Raw genomic sequence first — 18,008 nt, 5'->3', positions numbered from 1 at the left:
TGAGTGGGGCAAAGTTCAGGCTAATCACAGGGAATCTGCAATGTACTGCTGTGACTTGTTTGTAAAGCACTTCTGATAAAATTGATCCTGTCTGATCCATTTGGGATATCACATCACAGCTAGGGATGAGCGAATCTGTCAAGCTCCGTCTCATTTTTCCAACATCAAGCTCATTCTATACCAGTTCCATATGAGCTTTTCCCCCACCCCAGTTTTCTTGATGCAAAATTTATGCCATTTTATTTGCACATTTTTCAAATGTGTGCATGTTGTCAAATACATTTTTTTGTTTTGTTTTAACAAATGCATAGTAAATGTATGGATTTCTGATCACAAATTGTGTTTGGTTCCACATTCGGTTCCAGGAGGTATGAACTGGGAAAATCTCAAAAAAGAAAAAATCAACTTGACAGAGTAAATTTCTTACCCATGCCTAATCACAGCAGTGGTAGATACAGTCAGAGAAAAGGCTGTCTCAGTGGTGGTACCCAGTTGTGGAATACTTTCCCTATGGAGCCTCACCTAACATCTCATCTGATATAATTTTGGCATCAGATAAAGACATTTTAATTGCGAGTCTTATTTCTGATTATTGATTTTTATGCTGCTCTGCCATCCATTGTTTTAGATTTTATTGGTGTTGTTGCTTAATTGTATGCACTTTATTATTTTTGTTCTGTTGTCGTATTTCTATTTTTATTGTAAAGCCAAAGTTTCTTTGTTCAAGAATGGTCATCTTAAGGCCATAAGAAGGTCCTGGGAGGCTGAAACGTTCCCCCACTTGATCTTGAATATTGTCATTTCTGTTGTCAGATTTGTGTCCATTTCTTATTTTGTGCAGACATGGCCTGTTTTCCTATGTAGAGTCCAGTGGCAGTAGGGCATTGCTGGCAATGATGGCATATGTCACACTGGAAGATGAGCAGGTGTACGAACCTCTGATGTTGTGGATGACATTATTAGGTCCTGCAATAGTGTAACAGAGCAGACAGAGAGAGAGTTGGCATCTGGATCTGCCACAGGGTCTGGTTCCCATGTCTGTAAGTTTGTTACGTGGTCTGTTGTTGCTGGCAAGTAAGTAAAGACCTACCCACCCAAGTCCTGTGGGAGTGAATGTTTCAGGATATGCTGTAGATCTTTGAGTGATTTTGGCTATGAACTGCAAGTGATGACAAGTGGTGTTCTGTTTTCTCTTCTTGGTCTCTCCTGTAATAGATTATTCTTAAGTACCAGTTTGGTCCCGTTGAGCTGCTATTTTCCCTTCATTGGGTGGGTATTGTAGTCTGAGAAATACCTAATTAAAAACCTTATGATGTGAGTCTCTGTCAGAGTCTGAACAGATATGATTGTATCACAGGGCTTGGCTGTAGACAAGGGATTTTGTGCTGGGTGGCGACTGGAAGCATGTAGCAGTCAGTAGGTTTCTGATATTAAGTGAAGCTTAGATGTCCGTTATATAGTTGCACAGTACGGTCTAGAAAGTGAATCTATTGGGTGGATTGGTCTAGGGTCAGGTTGATGGCGGGTGAAAGTAATTGAAGTTTTGGTGAGACTTAGTTGAGGCCTCCTATCTATGAGTCCAGATAATAAGGATGTCATCAATGTATCTTAGATAGTGAAGAGGCTTTTGGAGACAGGAGCTGAGACAGCATTGTTCTAAGTCAGCCATAAATATGCTGACATACTGTGAGGCCATGTGAGTACCCATATGCCAGTGCCATTGATCTGAAGAAATATGTTCTCTCCAGCGCTGAAATAATTGTGGGTAAGTATCCCAAATGCCTTTGCAGTGCTATAGTACTGGCATGTAGAGCAGCTGGTTGTTGTGTTTTACCACTCAGGCCTGCCACCTCTGTAGCCTGGCAAAACAACCCTTCAACAACCCACAGTTATGAATTTGTCTGAAACAATAACCCATGGTTTAAACAAGCCACATTGTACAACCCCATCTCTTTCTGGGTTGTTCATGGTTAACAAAACATGGTTTGTTAGCATAGCTGCATTCGCACATCACAACAACCCAGAATTCAACAACTAAACCATAGGTTAGTGTTATGTGCAAACCTGGTGAGAGAGTCTTTGAGACATTAAGCAGAGGCATGAAAGATATCCAAGAGACTGTATCTCCAGAGTACTCAGCCCATTCCTTGGATATATCTCCATTCTTCTACTGAGATATTCAAGAGAAGGGAAGGAAGGAAGGAAGGAAGGAAGGAAGGAAGGAAGGAAGGAAGGAAGGAAAGTGAGCAGTTGACATGAGATACGTTGCTGTGCCCAGTGAAATTATTTAGGGCTTCTCCACATGGGGCTTTTATCCTGTGACTGAGACTGGTCTCAGTTTGTGCGTCCCTTACATGACACTGGCAACTCCAGCAGTGCTTTCTGACCATCTCCTGTGCTTTCTGACCATTTCCGCAGCTTAATTTGAAACGGAAATAATGAGGTACTAAAGAGAAGAGGGTTGAATCAGTTTGGGTTTGAGGAAATGGTGCTGTAACAACAGCACCATCTAGTGGCTGTATATATTGAATTCACAGATAAAGGGGAAAAAAGGGGGAAAGGAAAGCGCATGTAAAGGGCTGTAATCCTGCAAAGTATCTGGAAGAAGAAGGCCTAGCAAAATTGCGGGATAAAAAGCCCGCAATTGGAGAAGCCCTCATTCTCCAACTAGAATGCTGCTTTGTAAATCTGGCACCCCACTTTCCCTCTTCCTCCACACACAGTGGGCTGCCAGGGGGGTGGGGTGGGTGTGGAAGAAAGGCTGCTCCTTCCAGAGGTTTGAGCTGATCATTTGCAAAGAGCTTTTAAAATGAAGCCAAGGGATGCATGTGGTCCTGTGGCTGCAGGATGCCCATCCCTGCTTTAAAATCCCACAAAACACTTTGTCATTTTTGCCGCTACAGATTAATGCAATGACCTCTCTGAAATTCACATCTACTAGTATTCCTCATTACTAGAGATATCATTTTTGGATGTCTTTAACCTGCTGGCTATGCTGGCTAGGGATGATGGGAGTTGTAGTCCAATACACCCAGAGGTCACCAGGCTGGGGAAGGCTGGCATAAGCAAAAGCTCTCCCGCCTTCTGACACATAACAGTTATCAGCTTTGAATAAGTGAGCCAAACCCACAGAACAAACATGTCCACCCCTCACTAAGCTCTCTCCATGTTTCCACCCAACCTCTCCTCCCGACACCATACACAAAGGCAGGGAGTTGAAGGCAGGCAGGCAGACCTGCCCACAACCACAGACAGGGCTACTGCGGAGCTTTTCTGGGAAACCAAAAGTTCTTCTGTCTTTCAGCCCAGTGTTGGTTTTAAGTAAGTGAACAGAGAGCAGGGAACAAACTCTTCCTCCTCTCATTGCATCCCGTCCTTGCTTTTCCCACAACCTCTCCAATTCCCAGCAGGGAGCCATGGCAGCATTTTTCTGAGAAACAAGCACAGTATTGACCAATGCTTCATTGTAGCCAAACCCCTTCTGGCTGCACTGCTCAGGAGGTGAGGCAGAGTGGAGCCAGGTCTCAACAGAGTATATGCTGTTTGATAGGTGGTCCCCAAGCTGGGTAACCACCAACATGCTCTTTACCTCTGAGAAGCAAGGCCACCTTGGCCCCCACAGGCTGTTCAGCCTCTAGAACTGCCTTCCCCAACCTGGTGCCCTTGAAATGTTCTAGACTACAACTCCCATCACCCCGACCATTGGCCATGCTTGCTGGGGCTGATGGAAGTTGTAGTCCAAAGCATCTGGAGGGGAGCAGACTGGGGAAGGCTGCTCTGGGGTGCCTTATACCGTGCTGAAATTTTCTGGCATCTTATGACTATGATTATTGAGCCGTATCCTGTAACAACAAACATTGGGGGTGTTTTTGTGTATCCATGTTCTGTTCCCATTATTATATTAGTAAAGTAAAGGTTTTTTAAAAATGGAACAGTGCAATGTAGGATACCCTGGCTTATTCCTTGCCCCCATCTTCCGAAGGGATCCTGAGATCACTCTGGAGAGAAAACGTACACGAAGAAGACCCTTTCTCCAGCCAACTTGATGTAGGGATTGTTAATCTGGTACTAAAAGGGTTAACAAAGATGGCTGATTTGATCTGGGGGAGGCCTACAAGAAGAGCCCCTAGAAGTTCCCAGACTTGTAACCAGCTTTATATTCCAGACTCTTGACCCCTGGGCAAGAAGACCTTGAAGTTTGATTCTGTGCTAAATGATATTATTTTACTAACTGAGACTCTGAGCTTTTGCAGGACTGTCTTTGAAGAAAGGGAAAAAATGCATCTGTCTTTACAAGCGGCTTCATAGGACATACTGGCAGAGTGTCTAAGTGAGATGAACAGCAGAACTGAGCATGCTCAGATGCCTACTAAGAGGAGAAAAGGAAAGTTTTGACATCTCATGGTGTGCACCTGCTGATAAGAGAATGGCCTTGCTCGATGCTAGTTGGGTGGGGAAGCTGTAGTCCTGAGCACAAGTGACAAGTGGGAGGAGGTGTTTGGGCAGATATGAACAAACATGGCCAAAGATGACCGGGAGTTCAAAGAAGATATACCAGAGAGAGAAGTGCATCAATCAAGATAACATGCCCAGATGGCAGACTTCGGGTCATATTTTGGGACATTTTGGTAACCCGTTTGTAATGGTGCCAGACATGTTCCCCAGACACATGAATTTGTGGGAGATAGATGAGACACTTTGCTTCTGATTGGTGAGCAAATGCTCTAACCACGTGCACCCCATTTTGATTGGAAGAAGATTGTCTCATTGCTCCTTGGGCCCCACCTTTGACCAGAGCAGGGGTATAAAAGCACATATAATGGGAGCTCCTGGGCAGCTTTTGTTCCTGTTGCTCTGGTTCCTGCTGCTGCTACTTCACTTCACTCTTTCTGCCGTGCCACCAGACCCAAGGATTTTGGTAACCATGGACCTCTTTAGACTCTTAGACTTTGGAACTTAGGATATTTTCTGAAAGTAGGACTTAGAATTATTTCTGAGTTTAGGACTTAGAGTGCTTTCTGAGTGTGAGACTTGGAGGTTATGTCTGAGGAGGGGATTTGGAATCCCATCTTCAGAGGTGGCAAATGGAATTATTTCCAGGTCTTGGGTTTTCCTTTCACTCTAACTCCTACCTCTATTCTTCATATGCCTAGAGGAACTTAGTAATGCTTTTAGCATAGCTTTTGGATTTAAGTAAAAAGCAGGAGGAGATAACGGGAGGTTAACACTTAGTTTAGGTTGTTTTAGTCTAGCTTTGAATCGCAAGTAGTAAACAGGAGAATGTTGGTAGGAGGAGTCATAACAATGTTAGAAGCTGAAGCTGTTATCTTATTAGCCAAGTTCATAATACCAGCTTTGGCAATTGCAATTCTTTTAATTAATCCTCTATTTTTGTTGCGTTCTCTTTCCCTGTAATTGTAGAGAACGTTTCTAATGCTCATATAACCACCAATGCCGCTGTCTTTATTTTGTATTTTTCTGAAATAAAGCCTTGAATAGATTTCAATTTACAATTTTGTCTGTAGTGATGTTTGCCTGTTGGGATTAGCTTGGTTACCCACTGGGGTGCTTCAGACCCATTTGGTGCAGGTTCTGAGGTTAAACAGGACCAAATTTACAGGGATGTTGAGGTTTCTGCTCACTTGGACTGGAACTTGGAGGCAATCTATATGGCCAATTCAATGCGGAGGGAGAGCACCTCAGGGTCATTTGTGACAGATGATGCTGTCGCCAATCTTCAGCCAACCAGCAGCTTCCCTCTTGAAAAGCTGCATTTTCAGAAAGTCCTTTTACTCTGTACTTTTTACTTAAGCGGCTCCCAGGCAGTTCCACTGCAGTGTGCCCCGTCTCCCCACATTAAATCCTGGGCGTGCCTCTGTGACCTGGCTGTGACCTGGCAGTGAGGTGGTCAAGGGGTGGGGCCGCCCCTCCCCTCCATTAACTTTTTTTCCACATTGGCAGTAGGGGGCACAGTCTGCAGACTGTGTTTCCCTTTCAGTGGAACCATTCAGTATACTGCAGTTGTGCATTTTCAAGGAGTCAGGATAGTGTAGTAGTTGCTTTCACCAGTCAGACTAACTAGCCCGCCTTTCCCATTCATGCAAGTGCTACGGTGAGGTTTCAGAATTGTGCAGTAGTTGCTTTCGCCAGTCAGAGTAATTAGCCTGCTTTTCCAATTCATAAAAGCGCTAGAATGCTGTTTCTAGTCTTCACAGTAGCACAGTGATAGCTTTTGCAATTCACAGTATGTAGCCTTATTTCAGAGTGCAGTAGCAGTGGGGAGCCTGGACAGGGGTGGGAAACAACCCTCTCTCGCTCATAGAGTGAGTGGCACCTCTCCCAAGGGGGAGAAGCAGCTTATTGGGAGGAGGGGGACACACCCACTGAGCTTGCTTTTAGCTGTCCTCCCCCAGTCAGCCTCCAATCAGGTTCAAATATGATCCTGGTAGGAGATTGAGCAACATCACACGTGCCCGGCAATCCCGGGCTATACAGAAAAAGGGTTGTGTGTGAAGGTTCTTGGTATATAAAGTTCCAGCCATGGGAAGGGGATGCAGACAGAGCAAGGCTGTGATCCTCTGTGCTCTTCCCAGGAAGTAAGTCCTGCTGAATACAATGGGACTTACTCCCGAGTAAAAAGGTGCAGGATGACACTTCATGGCTGCAAAACTCAGGCACGCTGCCTCCCTTGAACAGCGTGAAGTATACTTAAGAGTAGACACATGCTATAGGACTGAGCCGCATGGAACTGAGGTAGGGGGGCTCTTGGCACTGGCCGCTCCTTCTCGTTCTGTCCCCTGTATTGTTTACTTTTCAGCAGATCGCAGTAAAACTGCTGCGAAATGCCACTATTGAAGGCTCCCCCTCCTGGCCACCCCCTCGCTTTCCCGCCTGTGTATTCTTTGTTGTGCATGACATACTGTGAATAGCTTGCCTGGGGATAGACATCCTGCACAGAGAGACAGGGCTGGAGTTGCCTCCCTCTGATGCCCTCCACTCTGATGGCCTCCCAGCCTCAAACTCTTTCTGCAGGAAAGCCTCCTCCTCTCCCCACCCCACCACACACACGCAGGGGGGAGGGTGGACAGGGGCAGGGAACACACCTCTCTCATTCACTGACCAGGGTTGATGACATTCAGTTCTACTCCACCCACCCAGACTGAGAAGCGCTTTCATGTGACCTGTGAAAGCAGGTTTTAAGGTGCGGTACACTCCACTTTTCCTGCTTTGTGTGCCCGTGACAGATTTCAAGAAAATCCGGGTATAACCAGAAAATGCTTCTCATTCTGTTTCCATGTAGCGTCCCCCCAGGTGAAGTTGGATTTGTAACTGAGATATAAACAGTTCTATCCAGGGAAGATCCTGGCATGGATTCAGGATCTGCCTTCTGTGGACAGAAGGGCTCAGCATACGGAAGGAGCCTCTACCCATTTGGGGGGGGGATCTCCCTTCTTCCCTGTACCACTTCTCACCCCATTCAGCAGGATCCCCCCGCCATCTGTGTAGCATTTTCAGGGGGCTGGATGGGAGGAAGCGGCAGGGAAGTCTGCTTCTGCCAACCCTGTTGCATGTACCTACATCTGGATCCAATGCCCCATCTGCACATGTGTAACCCCCATGAACTGGTTGGTTTAGCCCTGTAGGGGTGGAGTCGTCATTCAGGAGAGAGCAAGGAGGAAAACAGTGAGCTTGTTGTGCAGTGGAGCTGAACAACACGTATGAGCTCTTATCACCTTGTGTATGACTTTCATGTTGCAATTTCTAATTTTGTCATCTGCTGTTGTGCTGTTGCTTTCAGACTAACACTATGTCTAGAGGAGTTACTGAAGTGTCCAGCACCTTGGTGAACCAGGAGAACAGCGTGGCTAACTAAAAAACTTTGCAAGCAGGACTTACATATTTCTCTTTGGACTAAGAGGGGCTGTTATTTGTATTGTTCGTATGTATGTATGTATGTATGTAGCCCCTTGTGGCCAATTTCTGTATTGCTTATTGTACAACTGTTGTTCTAACTAAAGAAAGTTTGTTTAATTCAATTCTTTGCAAGTTTATTCCAATTAAGTATCATAGGACCCACAGAGGCAGAAGTTACAGTTGAGGTGATGGCTCCATTCCTCTTGACCAACACTCAGCCAGTCTGTTTATGTTTGGATAGTGACTAAATCCTGAACATGTTCTGCTGACATAAATATCAGATCCCATCTTCCTAGTGAAAATGGAAATCTATCTATCTATCTATCTATCTATCTATCTATCTATCTATCTATCTATCTATCTATCATCCTCCTTCCTTCCTGGGCCCAGAATTAGTGCTGGGCTGATTGCTGGAATTACCCAAGCTGTCTAAAGACCCTGAGTCTATATGGTACCCTGTAAAAATGAAAGGACCTTTGCTTCATTTCTTAACTTTCCTATCATCCTTCTTGAGAGGCTGAGGGCACAGCTTTGTTTTTAATATATTCATTACCATTTTCTTTAGGGAATCTCAGAACAAGTTAGTGCCCAGGAAACTAGTAGTGACATGACTGGAATGGGATTTGGCATCCATAGTTGTTGGCAGGCTGCTGGCCCAGGAGTCTGAGAGACACTTTGCCCAGTATCTTATGATATTGTGTACTGCTGCTTTAACAAGTTCAGCCTGGCACCCCACTCAGCTTATGTCTCCAGTTGGAATGGGCGAAAAGCCCCAAGCAAGTGATCATGCCATGAAGACCTGAATTTCATTCACACAACTTAGCCATATAACCTAATCAGCCACAGTAAAACTGAGTGCCTCATGATTCTATTACGGCACATTAATAACAAATGAAACATGAATACACACCAGGCAAAGAGTTGCATACCTCCATGGCGTTGCATAATTATTGACAAGTATGGTCAGGCAGAGGTCCTCACCCTCGAGTACAGCAATAGTGGAGAAATCCCTGGTCAGATTAGATTTTGACAAAAGTCCTCCAAAGTTTCAAAAGTGATATTATTTCAGTATTTATTTGGTTCAGGGACATGTTCAGAATTTAGCTGCCCCAACCATCATATTTTTCCTTTTCACTGTAGTGACGATGCACAAGGATGGCTCCCAGCTATGGACAAACGACTATGGGTCCTCTCCCACTCTCCCTGATCTTGCAATTTTCTTCTTCTCCTACACCTCATTCCTTCTCTCTCTCCCTCCCAGAAAGCCTTAGGGAGGCTTTGCCAATTTGCCTAGCCCCAGCAATACAGCTCGTCCAGAACCATAGATCCAGACCTGCCATGCACGTCCATGGCCTAGCCTTCTATGCAGTCAGCCTTGGTTTAGCTATCGAGAAGGTTTTTGAGCTAACTTCCCCAGCTTTGAGTTCTGTGAATGGATGCCTGCGGTACCGATTTAGTTTTCTGCTTTATATATCTAATATGCTTAGGATTGTTTGTTATATAGGAGCTAGCTGAGTCCATACTAGAATTCATATAGTGCCTCACTAGTGCAACAAGCTAATGACATAATTGTGTACATCATGGGGAATATGACAAACCTTTTGTAACAAATAAACTAACCCCTTTTGGAATAGACACAGTATCATTGGGACAAATGACACACTATGGCCAAGGTTAAAAGATCCCTTGTGCTGTTTTCTGAGGTGTTGGTATACAGTTCAAAAACAGAATGCTTGAGTACTCATTTCATACTTTAAGGGTGCATATGACAAAGGACATAGGGGTGATATGGAAACTTGACCAATCTCAAGTTCCCACTGACCCTGTTTGCACGTAATGACAATTCCTGGGTTGTTTAACCCAGGAATTGTCATGGCCGAGCAGCAGCAAATGAGTGCACTGGCTCCTGTGCCCATTCCTGGATTGTTATTGTGATGGCCAAACCTGGAATTCTGCGTTGTTTAACCCCCAAACAACCCACAGTTCACCCAACAATCCCTGTTTACCAAAACAAACATGGTTTGTTGTTGGGTTGAACTTTGGGTTGTTCAACCCCTAAACAATCCAGAGTTCCACATTCGGAGACATGATGGGGCATTCCTGGGTTGTTGATTGAAAGTGGAAATGATGAGCACATGAGACACAGCATGCTTCCTTGCTGCCACTCAGCCCTGACAATTCCTGGGTTAAACAATCCAGGAATTGTTGTACTGTGTGAACCAAGTCAGTGTCTTCTTCAACTTGCCCCATGCCCTGACATCATTACAATATGCTTTTTCCCTCACCCCCTCCAACAATGTTAACTGGGGGTGGAAAAATGCAGATCCTAATGATGTCATTCCAGAAGAGGGAGTGAACCTGACACAGAGCTGTCATTTTCAGGAACAGCCCCATGTTCTTGGTAAGAAGTGGTTTCTCTTCCATAGCACTTACTAATACACTGTGAAAGGAAACTTGTTACTATGTATACAACCTGTCATTCTTCTTACACACAGGGCCAAACTAAACTTAACACCTTTTAGACTGTTTGCAATTATGTGAAAGGTTTTTAAAAGAACCAAACCACAAGTTACATTATTTACTTCCAAAAAGAATATGCTCAAGCTGGCCACTTTCAATTTGAAGAAAAATCAGCTGTGGAGACCCAAACCAGGTGGTTTCTTGCCCCAAATCCACTACTATTTGTTCCCAAAGGTGCTGTTTGAAGTACACAACACCTTCAGTAGGGAGGCATTTTCCGTAGCAAACACACTGCCTGATCCTGACCAGGGGGGTCATCCAGGTCAGGACCCCACTGTTGCTCCCCCCCCCACTGCTTTAGTCCCAAGATAACAGCCACTGACCACAAAATGTCCCTTATAGCTTGGAATCATGACTTGTCAAATCTAGGTGCGGTGGATGGATAGGCAGTTTCATTTGTTACGATGAGTGCTTTTTTGAGAATAGAAACTGAAAACAGCAAACCCTGTATTAAAGAAGTAACCAATCCCAGGTGCTGCAGACACAGCAGGATGAATCTACTGCTGCCAGCAGGGAGAGGTAAAAATTCACTTCTGTGGATGGATTCAATAAAGTGTCTTTCCTCCAGGTAATGAGGTTTTTCTTCACAAGAGCACAACGATGTTTGCAGTCCTTCAAACAGTAGAATGAAAGTCATCCAAAGGATCCAGAATCTAGTGGACTCCAGTGTAGAGATAGATGAATCAGTCTGTTTCTCTGGTCTGTGTTCCCATTGTGTTCACTCTTAAGTCTGTTCAGTCAGTTTTCTAGATTAATCTGTGATGTTATTTTAATCCACGTTAAAATTTGATTTCAACAACTGCATGTAACTGTGGACTGGACTGTGGCCATTCTTGTTAAAGTGACGATTCTTCAGGAGGTCTGTACAGCTATACTGGTTAATTGTGCAATTTACTTCCAACAGGTCAATTAGTCAGAGCCAACAACCAAGGGTAAGAAAGTTGATTTTATATATTATACTCCCTGTGGAATATACAAAGCTATTCAGCTACAATAAGGAGTTGGAAGCTCATTTCAAACAAACTATGTGGTAACCGCTACTTCTCTTTGCAAATGTACACTTTTCTCTAGTAGTTTTTGTTCTCCTGGCATAAGGTTTTTCTGCTTTTCCATTGCATTCATTGCATTGCTTTTCTGCTTCTGAGTAATTTCTGACTAGCAGTGGGGCTCTCAGCCAGCCAGGGGTTGCATAGTGCATCTTTCCACTGAGTCAGTTCCAATAACAATCATGCAGAACATTTGAGAAGAAAATGAGGAAATAACGGCTATTACTTTTCAACATCAGGTCTGACTTTGTGATTTTGGCACATGGCGGTGCAATTAGGCATGACAAATTTGCCTACTCACAACTGACCATTCCGTTCTGTGGTGAAACAGGCTATGGCATACAACACAAAGATGTGTTTGCATGGCATACAACACAAAGATGTGTTTGTATGGCATACAACACAAAGATGTGTTTGTATGGCATACAACACAAAGATGTGTTTGTATGGCATACAACACAAAGATGGCGGGTCCAAAAGGTTACAGTTTTGTTATCACATTTGTGTTTAAGGTGGAAAATAGGAGCAGATGAGTTTCAGAGGAATTATACTCCCATAAGACGCTCAGGAACAACGTATCTCCTATATGAAATACAATGGGGATGTCACAGGACCTGGAGGAACTGGTGTACAAACAACCATTCCCACCACGCTGAAATCAACTTTTTGCAAAATATCTTTGAGGACTTTAACCACAGGAGAACTACACCATGTTGCATCCGGTGGTTCCTGACTTGCACTCCTTGTGGTAGATGTGCCCAGCATATAATTGATTTCTTGAAAGAACATCGTAATGTGACACTGGCAATACGAGCAGCACGGATGTATAGGCCTAATGACTGGCGCAATTGGAAGGGCCTCAGAGGCTTAGTTAATTGTGGAGTCTGGATATCTATTATGTGTCTGCCTGGTAAGTAAATAAGTATTTTTATAGTCAGTACATGGGGGTGAATGAGGGCCTGGGCTGTTGATTGGTTAACATGGGATTCACATATAAGAAAAATGATGACATTTATTATTTATAAAAGTACTCCAAAATCTGGATGTTCTACAAATATTAAAATCTAAGACAGAACCTGCCCACCGCCTTACAGCCTAAAGAGATGAGAAGCAAGAGGGAAAGAAGGCAAGATATAAAGGGCCATGATGCAGTAGGATTAGTGCAAGCAGCAGACTCTGAAAGAGTGGCAATTACACAAAATTCCTGCACTAATGAGTACTGCTTTCCTTCTGTACTTTTAGTGCTACATTTCTAAGCCAGCCACGGCAGGCACTGCCAGCTGAAAATGCCCCAAATCTTAAAAGAGTGTTGCAGGATTATTATGGAATGGTGCCTATTTGCTTTCATAGCATGGTTTAGCTTCACTGACATTCCATGCACGTAAAAAAAGAGAGTAAAGGAAGCTACATTGGTCCATAAGAAAAATGCCACAGTTGGGTAGGATCAACCAAAATGTCACAAAATAGTGAGCAAGCTTTTCTGTTCTCCAGAAATTTCATCAGTTTGGATGTTAAGCAAAGTGGGCAGGGTGGGTGGGGAGAGGAGAAAAGATGCCACCAAATCTGCATTTAGTCACAGTCTTAGAGCTCAACTACATGCTATGTAAAGATGTTAAAGATGACAGTGATACCCGCCTTTTTTTTTTTTTTTTTTACAGTGGTGGAGTCTGATGTTTGAGATCTTGCTCCATATGGGGAAAGGAGGTTCAATTCTTCCTTCCCCCGCTGCATTTTCCCCACACATACCTGGGAGTAAGCACTACTGAACTAAATAGGTCTGGCTTCTAAGTAAACTTGCATAAGATTAAACTGCTACTTGGATTAGGTACTATGCAGGTTTCAGGTTGCACCTAGGACTGCTAGGAGGAAGAAATACACAATGGCAGATCCTCCATCTTTGAAAATATGCACTTAAAAGATACCCTTTGTATTACAAATCCCGCCACTGATTAGGAATGAATAATCCAAAATAGAAGGTATTGCCTGGATTAAAACTTTTAATTAATCTGAGTGTACAACTACAGTAGAAGGTTAACTGTCATAGTTCCCCCAGAGAACCTAAGAAATTGCAACAATGGAAGGATGCTAAATATTTTCTGTAAAGAGTTTTCATGGACCTACAATTCCTATTGCCAGAGTTTGGAAGTGAAGACAAGGAGGATGCCTCCTACATTTCTGAATTCAGAGTGTTGTCAGTCAATAGGTATTAAAAAAACCCAGATGTTATAGCTTAGTTTTAATTAAAAAGTTATTTAAAGTTGACTGAAAACTGCAAACCTGGAAAGAGACTGAAAATGCCCTCTATTATATTGCATTTTTTAAAACCTCAAACAATGCTGCAGGCATGTCTGCATGTAGGTGTCAGGCCCTAACTGCCACAGAACTAGGGGAGGGGATGTTGAAACCTTCCCTCTGCTGCCATTATCCCAACAAAATATCTCCCCCTGGCCACACTACAGATAGTGACAAGAAAAGCTCCAGCATTTCCCCTGCCCCCTTTCCCCCACCCTCCAATTGTTTGGTGGTTTCCTGGCTTTTTTAGGGACTGTGGTGGCTTAGTGGTTAAGACGCTGCACTGCAGACTGGAAGGTCGGCAGGTCAGCAGTTCGAGACGCGAGTGCTGCGTGACGGAGTGAGCTCCCGTCTTCAGTCCCAACCTAGCAGTTCGAAAGCAAGAAATTGCAAGTAGATAAATAGGTACCGCCTCGGCGGGAAAGGTAACAGCGTTCCGTGCACCTCGGTGTTCAGTCATGCTGGCCACATGACCACGGGAGCATCTTCGGACAGCGCTGGCTCTTCGGCTTAGAAACGGGGATGAGCACCGCACCCTAGAGTCGGACACGACTGGTTGGGGACACCTTTACCTTTACCTTTTCCTGGCTTTTGCAGGGTTTTTCCCATTCTAAAAGATAGAAATGTCTCTCCAAAGGCTGAGTTGCTGGCAGGAAGAGCTTTTGGCTACAATATGTCATGTTTTGTATTTTGGCCCCACCCCTTCAGCCCTGCCCACCACTGCAATGCAGCCCTGGAGACCCACTCTGAAACTGGATTTGGCCCTGAGGCTGAAAAGGGGTTGGCAGCCCTATTTGAAATACATGTTGTTCCTGAATACTGTAATAGCATTTGCCAGCTTTCCCCAACCTGGTACCCTCCAGATGTTTTGGACTACAACTCCCAGCATTCCTGACCATTGACTATGCTTACTGGGGTTGATGGGAGTCAAAGTCCAAAACTTCTGGAGGGCACCACGTTGGGGAAGGCTGAGCTACTACTAATGATTCTTGCTCTGCTGCCTAAAAGTGGTACAATGGAATGTATGCTTTTTAGGCACACAGGAAGCTGCCTTATTCCTTATACTGAGTCGGACCCTTGGTCCATCTAACGCAGTATTGTCAACACTGACTGGCAGTGGCTCTCCAGGGTTTCAAGCAGGATTCTTTGCTAGCCCTACCTGGAGATGCTGGGGATTGAACCTGGGACTTTCTGCATACAAAACACATGCTCTGTCACACTGAGCTATGGCCCCTGCCATTTCCTTTGCACAGCTATGATCTCTTGGTAATTGAAATGAAATGGCTGAGGTTGGTGTTCACTGTTTTGCATTTGGGGAATTAAAAAGCCATGAACTATTTTGAGCTTCACCAAGCCTCAGTGTGGCTGCTTTTGATCTTCCAGGCCTTCTTACTAAGATGGAAGCCAAATATATAAGCCTCCATGTAAGCCATCTGTCCGCAACACATGCTCATACTGACAGGATATTTATGTCTTCAGATTATCACTATTGTTGGAGAACATTTGTGGCTCAGCAAACAATGGACTCAGCAAACAATGGAAATATCCAACCATGGTATTTCTTACATCTGATATGGATTAATTCCCAACAACTTGCCTCAATCCTTAAGTAAGTAAGGCACAATCCTATGGGTTTTGCCCTCATTAGACAGGGGCTTCTGTAGATTCAATGTCCTGCTGGGCTGCTTACAAATCAGGAAGAGTGGCAGAGGTGATTTTTGCCTCTCTGTGCTCCTGCTGTTGCATTTTTTTTTCTCTAGATGGGCCTCCAAGTGCACTGGTAAGGGCAGGATTGGGGCTGAAGAGGCCATAGGATTCTGGATGAAGACGCCATAGGATTCTTTGTATCCTGGCCTCTCCTCTCCTGTCCCCACCACACCCACCCACACGGCCTCCATCAGACCTCAGAAAGCAGGCACTATGGTTCTTTCCACGGCAGCTGCATTGGGGAAGGATTGGATCCTGGAGTCTCCCTACTGAGGTGGTAGCCATGACTAGGCCTTGGAGCGGAGATTCTGAAAAATCCTGTGGTCCCCGTTACACTTTCCCAGGACTATACGATTGCTCTCGCTGTTGCTATTTTGAACGAATGGCTAAATCCCAGATCAGGAGGGGGTGTTCTGCTGGAGAGGGCACAATGAGTGTATGTTTGCGCTGCACACATACAACCACTGAGAGATTTTATTATATTCAGTGGCCGCGGTGGCTTAGTGGTTAAGATGCTGAACTGCAGACTGGAAGGTCGGCAGGTCAGCAGTTCGAGACCCGAGTGCTGCGTGACGGAGTGAGCTCCCGTCTTCAGTCCCAGCTTCTGCCAACCTAGCAGTTCGAAAGCAAGAAATTGCAAGTAGATAAATAGGCACCGCTTCGGTGGGAAAGGTAAGTGTTCCGTGCACCTCGGTGTTCAGTCATGCCGGCCACATGACCACGGAAGCTTCTTCGGACAGCGCTGGCTCTTCGGCTTAGAAACGGGGATGAGCACCGCACCCTAGAGTCGGACACGACTGGTTGGGGACACCTTTACCTTTTTTATATAAATGCCATAAACAAACAAACAATCTGTTTGAGTTCCTGATACTGGAGACGAAGCCACCAAGCCCCAGGAATTGAAAGGCAGCCAGATTTTCTCCTGATGCAATAATGCTCTACTTCTTTTCCATTAGGAATAAAAAGCATCCTGAAGTTGGCTACTTTTATTTTGAAGAAAAAGCAGCTGTGCAGGATTCCAGTCCAAATCATGTTCCTGATCTGGAACACAAAAACTTGTAATCATCCCCCCCCTCACCCTGCTATTGCCCCCAACGGGGGTGTTTATTCAAACATGAGAGCTCCCTTTTGTTCTCACAGCAATTCTAACCTACCTGTGGAGCTTGGATTGACAGACAGTGAATGGCTGATAAATACCCAGCAAGCTTCCGTGGCTGACTGGAGATCAGAACCCTGATGGCCTCTGTCTAAGTCCAACACTCAGTGCTCTGCATTGTCTGTATCCCTCTTTTGTGTAGCAAAGAAATTTTGGAAACTTATTGACTCAGTTTGCACGTAGCACCAATTTGTGGGTTATTTAATCCATGAATTGGCAGGGGTGAGCAGGAACAAGCAAGCAGCCTGCCTCCAGTGTGCTCCTCACTTCCGCTTTCAATTAACAACCTATGATTGCCCAACATGGGTTGCTGTTACATGCCAACCAGGTCAATTGCCCCCTAGCCAGTGCTAGGATTTTGAGAGCCCCAGCTTTTGGGTAGAGACCCCAGCCCCACCTCTTTCCCATATATTGCTTCTCTTAAAAGGATCTTGCTTCATCCTTAACTCTCTGCCTTTCTCTCTCTTCACAGATTCTGAACTGCCCCAGATGCTCCATATAATATCTCGAACATAGGAATGCTTACTAATAGATGAAGCCTTTATTCGGAACAGCCTCAAGAAGCTTAACTGTAATATTCTGGCCTGAGCCAGCAGGACTCCGCAAGGACCCAGAAGAAACAAACTAGAAACATGCTGAACACAAACTCCCCTTGTGGCTTCTCGTACACACTTCAACATTCCGGACAGTCACCCTTTGCTACTGATCAATAATGTCATACCCAGCAGACCCTACTATTAACTCTCTTGCCAAATGTGACAAAAACCTACTTCTGATTTAGTTCAACAGTGCCCCTTAGAGCATCTAGTCAGTTGGCACCCTGCCAGGCAACCTGAATAGTTTTAGCTCACCTTATCACACTTTGTCCTCCAAAACATTAGCAGAATCTGAAGCTTTTTAAAGAACAGGCTGACTGGTTCCAACCACGTTGGGCTTTAGAGATATAAGTTTACAGCCATTAAGAAGGTGGGACCAATCACTGGGTTGTTTTCTGATTGCTGGCTAGACCACTGCCATACGAAACTGAGGCTATCACATTACTGGACAAAACAGCAATCAGTCACTGCTATGGGGCTGGCTTTTACTGAACTCAGATGAGATCCCTATAAAAGATGGGTCAACTCACTCCTCTAAGAGCTTTCCATATACTGGAGGACCGGATGCTCTCTCTTAGACCATCCTCTCTGCAATGAACTCTGCATATGCTTTGAAACCCAAGACTCTACTCAAGTAGGTAACATGTAACCACATTAGTTTGATTAACTTTATTGATTTTGTTTGGAATTTTGTGTATGTGCGTGATTATTGCCTTGCCTGGTTCCCCCTCTCTTTTTCCCCCTTCCCCTCCAAATAAAAGCCTTTTTATATTTGGA

The 18,008-nt window shown here is 44.6% G+C and overlaps 1 protein-coding gene across 10 annotated transcripts; it reads left to right on the top strand.

Annotated features, from left to right (window-relative positions):
• Positions 1-4,783: 4,783 nt before the first annotated feature.
• Positions 4,784-18,008, top strand: LOC146353037 (C->U-editing enzyme APOBEC-1-like). 10 transcript variants are annotated; one of them, XM_084835512.1, is made up of 6 exons: positions 10,736-10,953; positions 11,339-11,366; positions 11,993-12,390; positions 15,252-15,381; positions 15,533-15,753; positions 17,108-18,008. In XM_084835512.1, exons 1-5 carry the CDS (start codon positions 10,839-10,841, stop codon positions 15,606-15,608), a joined length of 747 nt encoding a protein of 248 aa, XP_084691638.1. In that variant the 5' UTR covers positions 10,736-10,838; the 3' UTR covers positions 15,609-15,753; positions 17,108-18,008. The 10 variants fall into 10 exon arrangements, 4 of the variants coding, with proteins under 4 accessions (XP_084691638.1, XP_084691640.1, XP_084691639.1 ...); XM_084835514.1 differs by lacking the exon at positions 15,533-15,753 and adding an exon at positions 13,139-13,232; XR_014787937.1 differs by having other exon boundaries at positions 10,914-11,002.

The sequence above is a fragment of the Heloderma suspectum genome, chromosome 2 (assembly GCF_057233095.1).
Source record: "Heloderma suspectum isolate Gila_16-S chromosome 2, 16-S_ref, whole genome shotgun sequence".
NCBI lineage: Eukaryota > Metazoa > Chordata > Lepidosauria > Squamata > Helodermatidae > Heloderma > Heloderma suspectum.
The sequence above is the reverse complement of the archived record's forward strand: the minus strand, read 5'-3'. Positions and strand labels throughout refer to the sequence as shown.